The 17,768-nt window shown below is 42.3% G+C and overlaps 1 protein-coding gene across 8 annotated transcripts in view; it reads left to right on the forward strand.

The window, feature by feature from the left end:
• Positions 1-2,212: 2,212 nt before the first annotated feature.
• Csnk1a1 (casein kinase 1 alpha 1) overlaps positions 2,213-17,768 on the forward strand; it is a 37,702-nt gene continuing 22,146 nt past the window's right edge. For all 8 annotated transcript variants that reach the window (XR_013046127.1, XR_013046128.1, XR_013046129.1 and 5 more), the window contains exons 1-3: positions 2,213-2,346; positions 3,018-3,124; positions 16,673-16,799. Coding sequence is in view for 4 of the 8 variants with exons in the window: in XM_006985146.4 (XP_006985208.1) it covers positions 2,224-2,346; positions 3,018-3,124; positions 16,673-16,799 (357 nt within the window). In the remaining 4 variants the exon portion in view is untranslated. The remainder of the gene's footprint in view (positions 2,347-3,017; positions 3,125-16,672; positions 16,800-17,768) is intronic.

The following is a 17,768-nucleotide window of genomic DNA, read 5'->3' on the forward strand; positions in this document are numbered from 1 at the left end:
CTTTAATCCCAGCACTTGGGAGGCAGAACCAGGCAGATCTCTGTGAGTTCTCGGCCAGCCTGGGCTACCAAGTGAGTCCCAGGAAAGGCACAAAGCTACACAGAGAAACCCTGTCTCAAAAAAAAAAAAAAAAAAAAAGAACTCCTTGTTAAACCCTAGATAGATTCTGTGAACTACTATACCAGCTTTCAAGGTAGCATTTAAAACTTTTTTTTTCCATTTTTTTAAAAAACTTTTTTTTTTTTCATTTTTCCTTGGTCTGGAGCGGTGATGGCTCAGTGGTTAGAGCACTCACTACCCTTGCAGAGGACCTGGAGGTCAGTTTTTGTCCGCCGCATCAGGTAGCTTTCAAGCACGTGTGACTCCAGTTCAGGTGATCCAGTTCTCTCTGGCATCCATGTACGTGGTGCACATAGACACATGCAGGCACACACACATACACAAAATTTAAAAAAAAAACACATTTTTTTTTTCCATTTTGATGAGTTCATTTTAGGGTTGACTTAAAATTTTTACAACCTACGCTATATTCATCTTTCATAGCACCCAACAGAGCCTTTGTAAACCATAATTTCACACTCAGTCTTTGGTCAAATATTGTAACTGAAAATAAGGTCAAGTCCTGATTTTTTTTAATATCGGTTTTTACTTAAAAATTACCTTCTTAAGTTTTAAACACTCAATTTTGTTTTATGATAGTTATTTATACCATTTATATCAATACTGTACTTTCAACATGACTCAAACGTGACTGTTTCTTTGGGGATGGGTATAACAACGATGACTATGAGCAACTTTCTTATTGTTATCAAGTTATTTTTGTTTTGTTTGTTGGTTTTTCGAGACAGGGTTTCTTCTTGTGTAACTCTGACTGTCCTGGAACGAGCTCTGTAGACCAACCAGGCTGGCCTCGAACTCAGATTCACCTGCCTTTGCCACCCAAGTGCTTGGATTTAAGGCGTGCGCCACCACCGCTCAGCTTGGTGTTTTTTTTTTTTCCCTCTTCATTATATCAGTAAAATTATGAAGCATCTATATGACTTGTTCCTTTCAGATCAAGTGTATTCATAGTGCCACAAACAGACATTGGGGTGAGACCAATTCCAGGTTCTTTCCGAGCCCTTAAAAAAATGGGGGGGGGGGGAAGGTTAGCAACATTCCAGGGAGCCCGAACTCTAATTACTAGTAATCGAGTAGGCCCTACTAAAACCTGAGCCACTTCTGGAACCCAGCTCGCCCAGCTCGGCTTTTTCTCTTTCCAAGCAGAAACTGGGCTGGGAAAAGGGCGGCCCCGGAGAGGGACTTGCCGACGGATCAAAGGTTAGAAACCGCCTCAAACGCGGAATAGAGGTCAACGCTCCACTCCCAAGGAGACCAGACGCTTCCACTGGCCACATTGGGATATTAAAAAAAGGGGGTGGGGTGACTCCCTAACGCACAGCCCGGCACAAGCCTCGGGGCCTGCACGGACTTCGCAGGTAGCAAGAAGCGCGGACCCGCAGACGGCCGGAAGTGGAAGTGAGCCCCGGCCTTGGGAGGGGGGGGGCGGGCGGGGCGGGGGGGAAAGAGGCCAGGCCGCAGCACGCCTGCGCGGTCCGCAGGCACGGCAGTGCGCAGGCGCCGCGGGGCGGCGACGGGGTGACGCTCGGCCGCGTGTGGGCGGCGCCTCTGGCGGATCCGGTTCCGCCCTCCGGCTCGCAGCCCACCCTACCGAGAGAGCGCCCGAGCTCCCTTTCCCAGCGTGCCCTGCGCCGTGAAGAAGCGGCTCCCCGGGACTGGGGGCATTTTGTGTTGGCTGGAGCCGGAGCAACAAGATGGCGGCGGCGGCGGAGTGACGGGGTCCCTCCGGGCCGGAGCCGGCGGCAGTGGTGGCAGCGGTCGCGCCGCCCTAACTCCCCGCGCCCCTTTCCCAGCCCACCCACCACCCCCCGCAACGTCGCCGGCGGACGCGAGACAGCGGCGGCCGCCCCCGAAGCCACTGGCCGAGCTTCGGCAGCCGCGACCACCCTTCACGAACCGAACGGCGGCCTGGCCCCTCCAGCGAGCCGCGGCGATCCCGTGCCTCGCAGCCGGCCCGGCGCCCCGTAACGCCCACCAAGCCTCGCTTTCCGGTGGCCGGCCGCCGCGCCCCGCCGTTCTGCCGGGGGGAACAGCCCCGGAGGCCTCCATCCGCTTCCCAGAGGTGCCGGGGCTCGGCCCCCGCCTCCATCTTCGCGTCCCAGGATGGCGAGCAGCAGCGGCTCGAAGGCCGAATTTATCGTCGGAGGGAAATACAAACTGGTGCGGAAGATCGGGTCGGGCTCCTTCGGGGACATTTATCTGGCGATCAACATCACCAATGGCGAGGTAATCGCCCGCTTCGGGGCGGCGGGGGTGGGGGGACGTTAACGCTGGGCTTTTTTTTTTTTCCCCCACCCCAACCCCCCTAAGTACTCCAAGCCTCTTCCCACTGCACGCACGCACGCACGCACTGGGGAGCCTAGAGCGAGCCAGCTCTCCTGGCTTAGAAACCTCCCCCACTATTTCCCTAAAAAGGAAAAACCCGATAGAAAGGCTGGGTAAACTCTGAGGTTTCCCGGCTTGTTCAGAATGTCTCTTTTTTTTTTTTAACCGTTGTTTCGGATGAGGAGAAGGGCGAAGGCGTGTGATCGCCATGGTGTTCTCTGTATTTCTTAAATTTAGTTTGGGCTTCTTGTTCGAATTAGAACAGTTTCTTTAAATAAATAAAAAAAAATCTCGCCTTACGTCCCAAGGTTGCCTGTTTTCTGGATGAATCCTTTCATTCGCTTTAGATTTAGAGGACACGGAGGGTTCGCCATTGCCCCCCCCCCCCCCGAAAAAGCCTTTTGAGGCTAGTTGGCTTGTTTTTGTAATTACAGAGGTAGCTTCCCCCCCCATCCTTTCACGTCCTTGTGGTGGCGGCGACTAGCAGCAAGCATTGCTAATGTCTCTTCTCATTTCCCAAGTGAGTTTGAATCCATAGGGATGTTGATGCCATCATCCCCTTTCCTCTGCAGGAAGTGGCAGTGAAGCTAGAATCCCAGAAGGCCAGGCATCCCCAGTTGCTGTACGAGAGCAAACTGTATAAGATTCTTCAAGGTGGGGTTGGCATCCCTCACATACGGTAAGAACCCCTGAGCACCGTCGGTCACAGAGGGAGTTGCGAAATCAGTGGTGCAAGGGGATGATGAGGCTGGGAATGGGGCCGGCTGAGTCGGCTTTGGTACCGAGTCCCCCAGGTTCCACAATTAGCCGTAATCGTTGGATAAATTTTAGTTCGCCAACTTAGTTGAAATTCGGTTTGTTGTGCTGCTGCATTTAGTTTCTGTCAATCCTCCCGTTTCCCGGGGCTTTCGTTTGCAGTTAACTATGCAGGTCATCTTGGATCCCTACGCGGAAGGGATCTTGCTATCTTTACGGCGACACTTTTGATGTTCTGTTGGTACGTTGGTCCACTGAAGTGGTTGGGAAGGTGCGGATGTGACCGGGTTCAGTCTGTTGGGGTTGCTATCCGAGCTGCTTTGGGAAATGGCTGCTCTTTTGTTGTGTTTTTGTTCCAACATGTCTTCCTCCTCCGCTTAGAAAATGGCGGAACGACGTGACTCAACCCCCATATTCCTGCCTTTTTCTCCGCTTGGATTCACATATTAAGTTTCCTTGATTTCCCTTTAGCAGCCTTAAGTGGATTAACCCTTGGAAAGCCAAGAATTGAGTCCCATAAGGCCATGAGATTCTGGGAAGGAGATGGCATGACAGTATGTGATCCCTGCAGCAGATGCGACATAACTTGTTATGTTTTGCTGATCTAGAATCCTTAATATCCCTGCCCAGTATGTTCATTGCTTTTTGCTTTTGTGAATGGTAATGTTTGACATGTTTCAGTTCCTACAAACTTTACGGGCAGTGGCAAAGGCAGTTTAGAACAGCACCAACTGTTGAAATGAGCTCGTCAGCTTTATAAAGAAAGCTTCACTTACCAGCAGTTTGATAAGTAGCTTCAACCTGTTGAGTTATTTTGTCGGTAACATTTAAGGGAAATTTCATCGGAGAGGAGGATGAATGGTAAATAGAAATAATCAGGACAAAAATTGCTGTTTCAAATATTTGATTTTATTGAAAGAAACATTAATTTTACTTTTGAAATTAACCTTTGTAAAAACTAAACTATAGCTTTAAACCTCACTGTTTAAAAAAAAAAGAATCATAGTTGAGAACGAAATGGACTGCTGCATAGTGTGTTCTCTCCTTTTCCATTCCTCTCTTGTCTCCTTTTCTGCCTGACTGGATGATGTTATGTAGACCAGCCTGGGCCTTGACCTCATAGAGATCTGCCTGCCTCTTCCCAAATGCTGGGAATAAAGGAGTACACCACACCCAGCTGCTTTTTTCTGAGTCCTGAAATGAGTAATGAATTACCTTCAATCTAAATAATAACTACTACATTTAAAAAATGATAAACATTTTTCATACAGATGCTGGGGGTGATAAATACTCTGCTGGTCATTTGTAAATGAGCTCTTTCAAAGAAAATTCCAGATTTATATGGCCAAGTGAATAATTTAAAGTGAAATTGGAGGAGGTTGGAGTTTTTGAGTGTTTTTTTTTTTTTTTCCCTGAAATACACTATCATGGAGGAAATAAGGTCCTTGGCCTCTGCTGCTTTGTTTTTACTGGTTTCCTTCGAGTACAATCAGCCTGTATCGGGTGGGCCTTTTCTGTTTGGCCCGTTTCACATACTGTCATCCTTTTAAGATTGCCCTGTGTTGGGAAATTTATAAATTTCAAAAAAAACATTAATCGTTGCATTTTCAATGCTAGTGTGTTCTTTAGTCTGGTAGCTTAAGGACCTTGCAGATACAGATCATTAAGGGCAATGAGTAGTATACTAAATAAGCAGATGGATGAGTTAACATGTGAGCAGACCAGTAGGTACCTATTATAAAATGGTGAATGCAGAGAGAGTTACTGCCCTTGTAAGCTTTCTGTGGGTGGGGCTAAATAAATTAACCTGGCTTTTAAATTAAGGCTTCCTGGGAAAGGAGATGAGATTTCAGGAAGCAAGCTTGGTGGACTGGTTGGGGAGGGCATCCAAGAATAGAGTGGCTTCTGGGAGTGGTTCCTAAGGCAGAGTGTGGTAATTAGGTAGGGGTGGGGAAAGTGTAAGGTTGTTAAGCAATGGTAGGGACAGGTCCATAAAAACAGATCAGTGTGTTGGTTGTTTTTGGTTTTGTTTTTCCTTTTTCTTGAGACTCAGACTCAGAGATTCTTCTCTCTTCCCTCTAGTGCTGGCTACCATGACTAACCAGTTTGTTGGTTTTAAAGGGAAGTATGAAATGATAGTTTTTTTGCACCAAAAGATAAATATTCACAAAAATATTCTCTTAGTTTGGTGGCAGTATTTTCCCATTCTTTTGTATATTCAGTATTTCTATGTCACTTATACATAGTATATATCTAGTAAATATTTACTTGGAAAATGTTCAGGCAAGTTGGCTGGCTAGCTTTATGTAACTAGAACCATCTGTTTTATCCATTAGTCAATAATAATTTAAAATTTAAATTTTTTACCTCATTTTTACCTATCATACACATCCTCCTTTCATACTTAATTTTTTACGCACACATACAGTCTGGTTATAAGATTGGCTTTAAGATACTCTGCTCTAGTAGAGAGACTCAAAATTACTTGGCCTACATGGGTGGTTGGCTTCCCTCTTCCTGTGTAGTTTGAAGGACTTACAGCCACATAGAAAGAAATCTAGGCTGGGGTGGCGGTGGTGGCGCACGCCTTTAATCCCAGCACTCGGAAGGCAGAGCCAGGCAGATCTACAGAGTGAGATCCAGGACAGGTTTGTCTCGAAAAACCAAAAAAAGAAAAGAAAGGAAATAAGTCTAACCTCAAGAGTGAAGTATGACATCCAGTTTATGGTATAAGAAACTAAATCCTTTTGGCTTGCAGGACATCTGGAAGCTCACCTAGAATAACCATCTTTACATTCCTTTTCTACATGGCAGAAATTGAATTAACTTTGTAAAGGAAAAACAGTTTTGGTTAAACAAGAGCTCTTAAGTGGAACAATCAGAATTGAATGCTTGAGCACTTGATGAGCTAGAGTCTTTTAATTTCTGGGAGGCTCATCAGCTGCCCATCTGTACAATTCAAAAAGAATGTTAGTAACTAATGGTTTTAGTTTTGTCGGGGGTGGGAGAGTGCTGAATAGAAATGTTGGGGAGGGCTAGAGAGATGGATCTGAGTTCAGTTCCCAGCACCCCCCAGGGGTTTTTCACAACTGCCTCTAACTCCAGCTCCAGGGAATCTGATGCCCTCTTCTGTTTAGACATTTGCACTCACACTCATACGACACACATTCACATGGACATACACTTTGGTTTTCCCCAAGAAATGTTTGGGAAATTTATTCTGCTGGGGAAGAACTCATTGCCACCTGCTTTTTATGTGCAGAACTTACCATGTGAACAGGATTCCCTATTTAAAGTCTTTTGCTTAGTTAATCTCAGACCTTTCTGATTTGGATTTTAAGACCATTTCCAGATGATAGTTACAAAGCTCCCCCCCCCCCTTTGGTGCTGTGTCTAAGTCTTACCTTTAAATATTATTTTATGAAAGTACCTCACAAAACTTATACATGCATCTGCTTCTGGCAACTTTTAGATTAACTATTTAGAAAGTTGTATAGTGGTAGAATATACTTTTATAGGAAAATTGTGTATAAGAAGGTAGTTGGGGATATGGGGAAAGAGTTCTTGCCTCTGTTTTTTAACCACACCTTCCTGCCCCTCTACATTTGGATGTCAGATATTTTAGAAAATATTTACAAAACATTAGTTAATCCTTTGTACTGCTAAAGGCAGTTTAAACAATTTCTGTCTTAATCTTTTGCTATTAAGTGTATATATATATATATATATATATATATGTACACACACACATATATAATTGTGAATAAGGTTAAACAGAGGAAAATAACTGTTGAAGTGACTTTTTTCAAAGTGTGACTAAATTCACAGTGAACTGGAAAGTGCTTTCTGTTGTTCATTTATGGGATAATAGATGGTGTTTTTGAGCTGAACAAAATCTGCAAGACGCATGAAGAACATTGACTCATATGAGTAAAACCTTGAGTCCCAGAAGATTTAACTAGTCTTCTGGCTCTAGTTCTTGTGAAAGCCATTATCACCTTGATGTCAAGGTCATATCATGCCTGCTCATACATGCCACACCTTCTATTTGATAACTGAGAAAGCCATACTTAGTTAACTTCATTCACTATCCACAGTTCTCTTGTCTCCATCCACACACATTAATTTAACAAAAAACACACATGCTTCACATACGAGATACTCTAAATTTAATTAAGTGCCAGTGTTCCAAAGAACAATATAGCTAGGCTTGGTGGCTCATACCAGTAATCCGAGCACTTGGAACATTATCTGAGGCCAGCCCAGGAAACATAGCAAGACCTGTCTGAAGAGAAAAAAAAAATTATAAACAGATTTCTAGAATTTGTTGCAAATATAAAAAATTGAATCTTTTTGAGACAGGGTTCTCACCATGTAACTGTCTGACTTGGAAGTCGTAGGCTAGGCTGGTCTTAAATTCAAAGATCTTTCTCTTTTTTTTTTTTTTGGTTTTTTTCGAGACAGGGTTTCTCTGTGTAGCTTTGCGCCTTTCCTGGGACTCACTTGGTAGCCCAGGCTGGCCTCGAACTCACAGAGATCCGCCTGACTCTGCCTCCCGAGTGCTGGGATTAAAGGCGTGCGCCACCACCGCCCGGCTTCAAAGATCTTTCTAACTCCTGGGTGCTGGGATTAATTAAATCTTTAAAATGGGTTATTAAGTAGATTACATGAGTATCTTTTTCATACCTTCCAGTGAATGAAATGTGTATTTAAAGTGATGTGCTCTGGTTACTGTTTTTGTTTATAGTGCAACCTCAGTGGCTCCTAATAGTTTAAGCGACCAGTGTTAACTGGTGTGAACTGATATGTGGTTTAATGGAATTTTTATGACCTTAGGTATAATTTAAACTTAGTGAAATGTACAAATGCTAATGTGTGGTTGGGTTAGTTTTGACAGATGTGTGCCCTTACTGAGATACAAGAATTATGTATACATATTGCTTATCTTTTATAAACTACAATCTATTTGTGACAATGTTTTTTATAGTAGTTGTGTGTCATTTCTTCTAAATTTGATGAAGGGTGTTCAAAACAAAGTAATAACAAAAACTTCTGGTTGATGGGTACCCTGGAGAAGTTACTGACACTAATGTAGTTGTGATGAGTACCCCTTGACTACTCAGTGGTAGTTGATAGCTTTGACTCCTTTTCTTCCATTGAAGACCTAGAACATTGCCATTCTCTAGTCTTAGTGACTGGGAATGGAAATGTATTGTGGCTGTTGTTTTTGTTTTCAAGATAAGGTTTCTCTGTGTAGCCCTAGCTGCCCTGGAACTTGCTTTGTAGACCACACTGGCTCCGACTTGCCTCTGCCTCCCAAGTGCTGGGATTAAAGACATGCAACCAATTCTAGATTTCTGTTTATAAATTTTTGTTGTGGCTGTTTCAATAAGGACTTTGAAAGTGCCGTACAAAAAGGATTGGTTGGAGAGTGTTAGACACTAAATAAAAATGGAAAAGACAAAAGCCAAACTGGATTTGAACCTAGAATTCCACAATTTTTAATGTTATCTGCTTTTCAGAGAAAAGATTTTGTTAGACCAAATTGTTTTTTCTTGTTTTTGAGACAATTTCATGTAGTCCAGGTTGGCAAGACTTAGTTAGCATGGCTTCCAAATAGGTCTTAACAGTGTTTAAATGCTTTATATAAGTTGACAGGATTATGATGAAGGATACTACTTCCCACCTCTGATGTATACAGTACAGAGATTTGTTTTGAGGTATAATTGCCTTTTATTTCTAGCATTGATAGGCACTGTTGAAATAAGGGAATAGTTGGTTGGCTTCAGTGTTTGCATATTCTTTTTCCTTTTATGGGGAAAAGAGGCATGGTAGTGGTAGCACATGCTTGTAATTTCAACAATTGGAAGGTAGAGGCAGGAAGTTCAAGGACAACCTGAGCTACATGAAGGCTCTCAAATAAAGGAGTGGCGAGGTAAATGCTCAGTAGCTAAGAGTGAGTACTACTTTTGTGAAAGATCTGAATTCTAGTCCCAGCACCTGTGTTTGGGGGTTCCAGGGAATGCAACCCCTCTGTGGTTACCAGCACTTACTACACACATAAACATAATGAAGAATGAGATCGAACACTATCCAGGCATTATGTATTATCTCTTTTAATCCTGTAAGTTGGGAGGTTCATATAAAAATTACACCTGGTATATATATAATGCAGATATTTAAGGCCTAGGTTGATTCTGGTGTCAAAATACAGGAACAATCATACTACATAGACTAGAGTTTTGATAACTATTGCCTTTCTGCTCAGCTAATTTATCTCCATTTTTCCTGGACCTAGATCTCAGTAAGACTCTCATAGTGGCTCATTCCTTTAATCCCAGCACCTGGGAGGCTATGGCAGGTGGATCTAAGGTTAGCCTGATCTACAGAGCCAGTTCCCGAACAGACAGCTACACAGAGAAACCCCATCTCAGAAAAACAACAATGGACTCTTTAATTTATGTGCTCACAAGATGCTGTATCAGGCAGTATGATGCTAGAAGCTACACTGTAACCTCACACAACCAAGTGGTTTGGGTTTTTTGGTGGGGGGAGTATCTAAAACATATATTTTAAAAAAAACAACACTGTTTTGTGTGGGTTCCTACAATGCTTTCAGAGAAAGTAGGTCTTGCTGACAGGTTCTTAGCACAGTGTGCAGGTATAAAGGAGGCACTTACTCTGGCTTCATTTTATGTGTGTTTACTTTTTTTTAATCCAGCTTTAGAAATGTGTACTCGGTGCATTTTAGAAGTATTTGCTGCGTGTACAGTTAAGTTCCTGAGTTTCTAATTGAAATGGTCTCCAGTTCTAATATTTGTGTGAAACTAAGCCTGGACTAAGGCTGACTGCTGATTTACGAAGGAAAATATGGCTGTGCACTTTTTGCTTTGAATACTGTTAGAAAAAAAAAATACTGTATCATTGAAATTTAATGTTCTAGAGCCTGGTGTGGTAGATGCAAGTGTAATCACCAGAATTCAGAACAACTCCGGGCCAACCTGGGCCACAGAGTGATACTTTGTCTTTAAAAAAAGATTAAAAGTTCTTTAACTTAATCACAAGGTTTATTACTTTATCCGGCATTTTAATTTTCTAGGTCAGTACCAAGAAGGGGTATTGCTCTGGGTGTTTGTGTAGTGCGTGCTTTTTGTTTGTTTCTGATTGTAGTTTTTGGAGACAGAGTTTCTCTGTGTAGCCCTGGCTGTCCTGGAAGTCACTCTGTATGTAGACTAGGCTGGCCTCAAACTCACAGAGATCCACCTACCTCTCTTGTCTCCCAAGTGCTGGGATTAAAGGCATGCGCCATCACCACTTGGCTATTTTTTTTTTTTTTTTAAAGAAAATGTCTACAGTAAAGTATGGATAGTGTAAATTGTTCCTGTGTTTGTGTTGTATATAAATGTACAGGGAAGAAGTTTACAAGAGAACTTCTAAGACATTGTTATCCTGCCAGCCCTTATCTGAAATTGAAAAACTTGGGAGTAGTTATATTAGAAATGTCTTATACATTGTACTTGTTAAAAATGTAGGAAGAACTTGGAGTGGAGTGCATGTTTTTAAATGAATACCTCTCCTTTTTCTGCCCTTCACATTTATTTGTTTTTTGAGACAAGGGTCTTGCTGTGTAGACTAGGCTGGCCTTGGACTCAACCTAGTGTCTGCTACCACGCCTGGCTTCCTTTTTCTGTCTATTGTTTGTTTGTTTTAAGGACCTTTTGTATTTATTGATTGGATTGTTTTTGTATGGGGGCTGTTGACACTGGATTTAAATTATTCCTAGTACCAGGTTCCACTTAGTGAAATCAGTGTTTCAGTTTGATGAATATTAGCTGCTATTCTTCAAATAAAGTCTCTAGTGATTGAAACTGTCTTGGTTAACTTAACATACTTAAGCTTATAAGCAAGCATTTGTCATGAGCCAGACATGTGGTATCAGTAAGTTTGTCTTCCTTTGAAAATTAGGAGAACAGTGTCTAAATCTCAAACTGAGATTGAACATACAAGGATGTGAATGTTTTCTTAACTTCAAGAGGATAATGTGTAAGAATAAGCTGCGAAGTGTACCTGGAAGCCCTCAGCTGCTTTCATTGGTCAGTGTCTGAATTAGTTAGGGGTTCTGTTTCTTTGATAAAACACCACTAGCAATAAACCCTTTGAGAGGAAAGGGTTTATTTTAGCTTACAGTTCCATAGCACAACTGAGAGAAGTCTCAGAGTAGGAACTTGGAGGCAGAAGCCATGGAGGAATGCTGGTTGCTTACTAGCTTGCTCAGATTGCTTTATAGCATACAGGACCACCAGCCCAGGGGTGGTACCAGCTGGGCCTGCTTACATTAAGAAACTGCCCCAGGCTTTCCCACAAGCCAGTCTAGTGGAGGTATTTTATAGAATGAGGTTTCTTCTTTGACATGACTCTGGGTTATGTAAAGTTGACAAAAAACTAGCAAGCACAGTCAGATTCAAGGGACAGACTATTGATTGAGGTTGTTTGAATCCAGTGTGGAGTAAGCGTTTCTCAGACCTTAACCGTGTATAATACTTGACTACATGGGCTGGAGAGAGCTCAAGAGCATTTATTGCTCTTACAGAGGACCAGCGTTCAATTCCCAGCACCCACATGGTGGCTCACAATTGTTGGTAACTTGTTTTAGGAGATCGGACATCCTCTTCTGAACTCTGCAAGCATGCTTATGGTGCACATACATGCAGGCAAAACACTTATACGCATACTATAAATAATTTTTTTTTTTTTTTAAAGAATTAGCTACAGAGCCGGGCAGTGGTGGCACACGCCTTTAATCCCAGCACTCGGGAGGCAGAGCCAGGTGGATCTCTGTGAGTTCGAGGCCAGCCTGGGCTACCAAGGGAGTTCCAGGAAAGGCACAAAGCTACACAGAGAAACCCTGTCTCAAAAAAACCAAAAAAAAAAAGAAGAAAAAAAAAAAAAAGAATTAGCTACAGAGTTTGTTAAAAGTGCAGGTGGCTGTAGCTGGAGGTTTTTTCTCCAGGTCCCACCAAGTCCCGGCAGTCCCACAGCCCACTTATAAAATAAACACAGATGCTTATATTATTTACAAACTGTATGGCCACAGCAGGTTTCTTGTTATCTAGTTCTTATATCTTTTTGTTGTTGTTGTTTTTGGGTTGTTGTTGTTTTGTTGTTGTTGTTGTTTTGTTTTTTTGTTATTGGTTTTTTTCGAGACAGGGTTTCTCTGTGTAGCTTTGCGCCTTTCCTGGAGCTCACTTGGTAGCCCAGGCTGGCCTCGAACTCACAGAGATCCGCCTGGCTCTGCCTCCCAAGTGCTGGGATTAAAGGCGTGTGCCACCAACGCCCGGCTAGTTTTTATATCTTAAATTAACCCATTTCTATAAATCTATACCTTGCCATGTGGCTCGTGGCTTACCGGCATCTTTACATGTTGCTTGTCATGGCGGCAGAGGCGGCTCTCAGTGTCTCCCTGTGTCAGCCTTTCACTTCCCAGAATTCTCTTTTTGTCCCGCCTATACTTCCTGCCTGGCTACTGGCCAGCCAGCATTTTATTTATGCAGAGTAATATCCACAACAGGTGGCTACACCTTCTGCTCATATGTGTTTAATCAATTCTGGAATGGGTCCCAATTCTAATTTTTAATAAGGACATCCAAATAATTTCTGCTAAGACCTGATGGCCACACTTTGAGAACTCTGTTGAGGTTCTAGCATTCAGTTGCTAGAAAGTACAGAATTTTGCTAAGTGTTTGTGGCTGTTGTGGAAAATGGTATTGTCAAGCAGATATGATGATACATGCCTATAAAACCTCAGCACTTCTGAGACAGAACGAAGGATTGCTGCTAGTTTGAGGCCATCCTGGACTACAAAGCAAGTTCCATACTAGTTGTGGGGGTACATATCAGAGACCATGTCTCTCAGAAAGAGTGAGGTGGGGAAAGGATGCTATTGTCGTGGTTGTTAGCATTGTATAATTGTTGGGTGTGTGCTTTTTGTGCTTTCTGAGTTCTTTTCCATGGGTCATCTCATAATTACCACACCACATCGTGATAGGTAGGCTCAATTCAGGGTTGAGGAGATGGCTCACTGGATAAAACACTTGCCACACCCGCAGAAGGACCAGGGTTTGGATATAGAGAGCTAGGTGGGAATGGTGAGAACTAGAGGTGGGATCTCACAGGGGTGTATAGTCAAATACTTATGTGATGGGAACAAGGCCTTGGATTCAATCCCTAGTACTGCAAGAAGTGGGGGAAGTGCCTGGCATGGTGGTGCCTACTTGTAACCCCAGGCTAGGCTGGTGGATCACAAATTCAAGGATAACCTGGACTTACTTAAATACCCAGCGAGACTGCTTTAGAAGAGGGAGAAAAATGAATCATGGGTCAATGAGCAAAGTGGTTTGTTTCTAGCTATTTTTCTGTTATTCTTGGTATGGTATTAAGTGTGTTCATTTTGTTGTTGCCTTAATGTTTGTTACTTATCATTTATCTGTTCTTTTACATCAGAGAATGAATCTGTGTGTGTGTGTGTGTGTCTGTTTGTCTGTGTGTCTGTGTGTGTCTGTGTGTGTGTCTGTGTTGAAACAAGGTCTCATGTAGCCCAAGCTGGGGAGTTGTTTGTTTTGTACAAGGTCTCACTGTATAGCCTGGCTGGCCTGGAGCTCTGTATCCAGACTGGCTTCTTGGCAGTCCTCTTGCCTCTTCCTGAATACTGACTGGAACTACAGAGATGGGCATGCCTGGCTTTCAGTAGTAACTACCATGAGACTGGAAGCAGTTCTCAGCCTCTCACGTGTTACTGTGGGCATGAGCCTCCATACTCCAGCTGACCTTAAGATTTCTAAAGCTCTAACTAGAGTGTAGGAGAAATTTTTAAAATAACTTGAAATGACATGACTTGCTGGTGAAAGTTTGAACCATTTAAAGTGTACAATTTTATTTTTGTCATATGTACAGAGTTGTATAGTCATTACCATAATTCAGTTTTAGGATATTTTTGTCAGCGCTCCACAAAGATACCTTGAACCCATTCTCTTATTTCTTTGCTAGTTCCAGAAAACGAGCAATTTTATTTTCTATATATGTATAGTTGCCTACTAAGAAATTGTTGATCGGGGCTTGGGTGAAATAGCTTGGTGGTAGTGTTTGCTTGGCATCTGGGCATCCTAGGGTTTGGTCTACAGCACTCAAAAGAGATCGTTAACCATTTGTGATTGGTGTGCAGGTGATAGCTGTAACTTCCACCTCCCAATGAAGATGTGTGTTAATGCTTGATTCCCTTGGCCTTTACTTGTCTACACTCTGCCCCATCCCTCGGACCACTGTTAGCAACGTTTGAAGTAATGACAACTGGCAAAACGTCCCCCATACTACAAACTAAGTAGTATGATTAGAGTGTATTGCTTCAACCAAGAAAAAAATGGGAAAAATGGTATCAGATTAATAAATGTGCAGTAGCTTGAGTGGTGTACAGGCTTTATGCTGATGATCACAACTGATGAGAATTCTAGAGTACAGTAGACATGTTAGGCCCAGAATAAACTGTTCCACAACTCTCTGCCCTTCTACCCCTCCCTCTTGATCTAACATTCTTTTGGGATGTTCTCTGAGCCTTGCAAAACGAGATATAGAAATCCCACTTAAGGCTCATCTTTCAACAGTTCTGTTCTTCTCAGCACTTTGATCAGTTAGAGTCTCTATAGTAAGCACATGACCTACTGCCAGAAGAATTCCTGAAGCCACAGCTAACAGCAGCGCTGGTACATGGACATAAACAAATAGCTAGAAGGCATTAATTAGATAGGCACACAATCTCTAGTCTCCAGCTGTATAATAGTGGAAGCTTCCCCACTAGGGCCTATTCGTTCCCCAGCCAGACATTTAGCCAAGCTTACAGTACCAGATGTGAATTCCTTCCTGTGGAAGTAGCTTCAAATCCAATCCGAAAGTGCGTAGTTGGCCCCATAACAGACCTGCCACTATTGGACCTCATTTTCATGCAAATGTATATTGTATGTTTAATGATCTTTTACTTTGACTTACTAAGATTTTAAGGGAGCAAATTTGATGTAACTGAATGTGGACTCTGTCAGTAAAGGTCTGAAGTTAGAACTAGCTGATTTGAGGTTTTATCTATATTTCTCTTGAAGGTTACATTTGAAATCCCTTGCAGTTCTGAGGATGATATTAAAGGGATAATAGAAGAAATAGCATTAAAACACTTAGCCGGGCGGTGGTGGTGCACACCTTTAATCCCAGCACTTGGGAGGCAGAGGCAGGCAGATTTCTGTGAGTTCGAGGCCAGCATGGTCTACAGAGCCAGGTTCAGGAAAGGCACCAAAACTACACAGAGCACCAAAGCTACACAAAGAAACCCTGTTGTGTGTATATGGGGGGGACCACTTAGATAATTTCCTAGAGATAGATATTTAATGTTGCTTTTCGGTCTTTTGAGGCAGGATTTCATCTCACTCTGTAGCTTAGGCTGGCCTCAAACTTTGCCTCAGGCTCCTGAGCATTAGGGTTACAGGCTTGGCCAACAATCTGACATGGATTTTAGTTTTCAGAAAGCCTTTTCTCTCCTTTTGAGTATTTTTTGTTTGTTTGTTTTGTTTTTGTTTTTGTTTTTTCGAGACGGTTTCTCTGTGTAGCTTTGCGCCTTTCCTGGAACTCACTTGGTAGTCCAGGCTGGCCTTGAACTCACAATGATCCACATGGCTCTGCCTCCCGAATGCTGGGATTAAAGGCGTGTGCCACCACTGCCCTGCCCTTTTGAGTATTTTTAACACATTGTTTCTATTGGTGTTAACAGAGAAACTAAGCCAGGTTAGGCTTTTAAGTATTTACTCCACTGTTTGAGGAGACAAAGGCTTGCTGTACATAGCCAGGTTGGCCCCATATTGTTTCAGAGAAGAATTTGTTTACAGACATCAAAATGTGAAAAACTTATGGTCGAGATTTCCAGTTCTCACAACGAGAAATTAAGTGATAACATTTGAGTTACTGGAGGGAAATTATATTTATATACAGTATAACACAGAACAGTTAAAATATTTTTTTCTTGAACAGATTAATCGTGTGTTGATACTACTCTTGTAATACTAAACTAGGCAAAAATAGGATTGCTTTCCACTGAGGGACAAATGATTGACGTGCAGTGTGGTGTGAAGGGAGTTGGGAGCTAATGACAAGAGGCCTTTCTGAAGTGTTGAAAGGGCTGCTGGAGTCATTTCTTCCGTTACAAAGCTAGTCCAGACGGGAAGTGATGCGGGTGGCTACAGAGTTGAGTTGTGCTGGGGAGAGTGTTAGTAAGTGGCTGTGCAGGGGAAAGGGCTTATTACTCTTTTCTGAGCAGTGTGTTTAGTCACTGAGTTTGTCTTGTGTCTAGAGAAAAGGTTTCCTGAAACAAGAAATTTAAATGTTATAATAGTAAGTGATAATGTTTTTGCATTGACTCTCCCTTTTCTTGTTTTGTTAGGTGGTATGGACAAGAAAAAGACTATAATGTGCTAGTCATGGATCTTCTGGGGCCCAGCCTTGAAGATCTCTTCAATTTCTGTTCAAGAAGGTTCACTATGAAGACTGTACTTATGTTAGCTGACCAGGTATGTAAACTTTTGACAAAAATAAAAAACTGAAAAAAGTTATTTATACAATGGCAACATTTCATAGACCAGAGTATTATAACCCCACATGTCACTATTTCTTTTAAAACATAAAAGGATTGTTTGTTGTCTTACAGTAGTAAGGTATGCTTTATAAATGTATTCCTCTGGAAATAACTATTACATGCAGCATTCTGTTTTTACTGTGTGTGGTGGCACAGACTCTTAGAATCTCAGTGTTTGGGAGGCTGAACAGGGGTTACCAATGCAGGGCCAGCCTGTGCTTTATACAAGATCATGTCTCAGGTGAACAAAGAACTGGTTTTTTAAAAATAAGGTACCAGGGTAACTAAAGATGAAGTTTTAGCCAAATTGATGCTTAAAGTAATAAAGTTGGAAGCACTAATAGCATTGAAGCAACACCAGGACATTTTAGAAATGCCTAAGTTTGCCTTTTTCTTTTGTTTGCCTTTTTTTTTTTTTTTTTTTTTTTTTTTAATGGTCCAGCCTGGTTTCAAACTCTCTAGGTTTACCACTGGGGAAAATAAAGTAGAATAAATAGTCCCTTCTAGGAGCTTAAAGTCAAAAAGAGAAAGATACAAAAATAGCTAGTCAGTGTTCTGTGGTAACATGAGAAAGAAATTTGCTAAGGACTATAAGGCTTTTTTGCAATATAGTCCTTAGCAATTATGCTTTCTCACTTTGTAGAGCAGGCTGGTCTTGAACCCTTAGAGATCCACCTGCCTTTGCCTCCTGAGTGCCTGGCTTTAAGGTGAGTGCCACTACATCCAGCAACGCAGGTTTTTAGTCATTCACACTAGTAGAACAGGCCAAAGCCACCAAAGTTTGGGTCTGGTGGCCAGCAAGCTGGAAATAAATAAAGGGCTTTATTGTTTTTTCATTTGTTGTTTTTCTAGTGCTGTCATTATAGATCATACATAATTGAAATACTGGAGTACTTGAGAAGTT

The sequence above is a fragment of the Peromyscus maniculatus genome, chromosome 19 (genome assembly GCF_049852395.1).
Source record: "Peromyscus maniculatus bairdii isolate BWxNUB_F1_BW_parent chromosome 19, HU_Pman_BW_mat_3.1, whole genome shotgun sequence".
Taxonomy (NCBI): domain Eukaryota; kingdom Metazoa; phylum Chordata; class Mammalia; order Rodentia; family Cricetidae; genus Peromyscus; species Peromyscus maniculatus.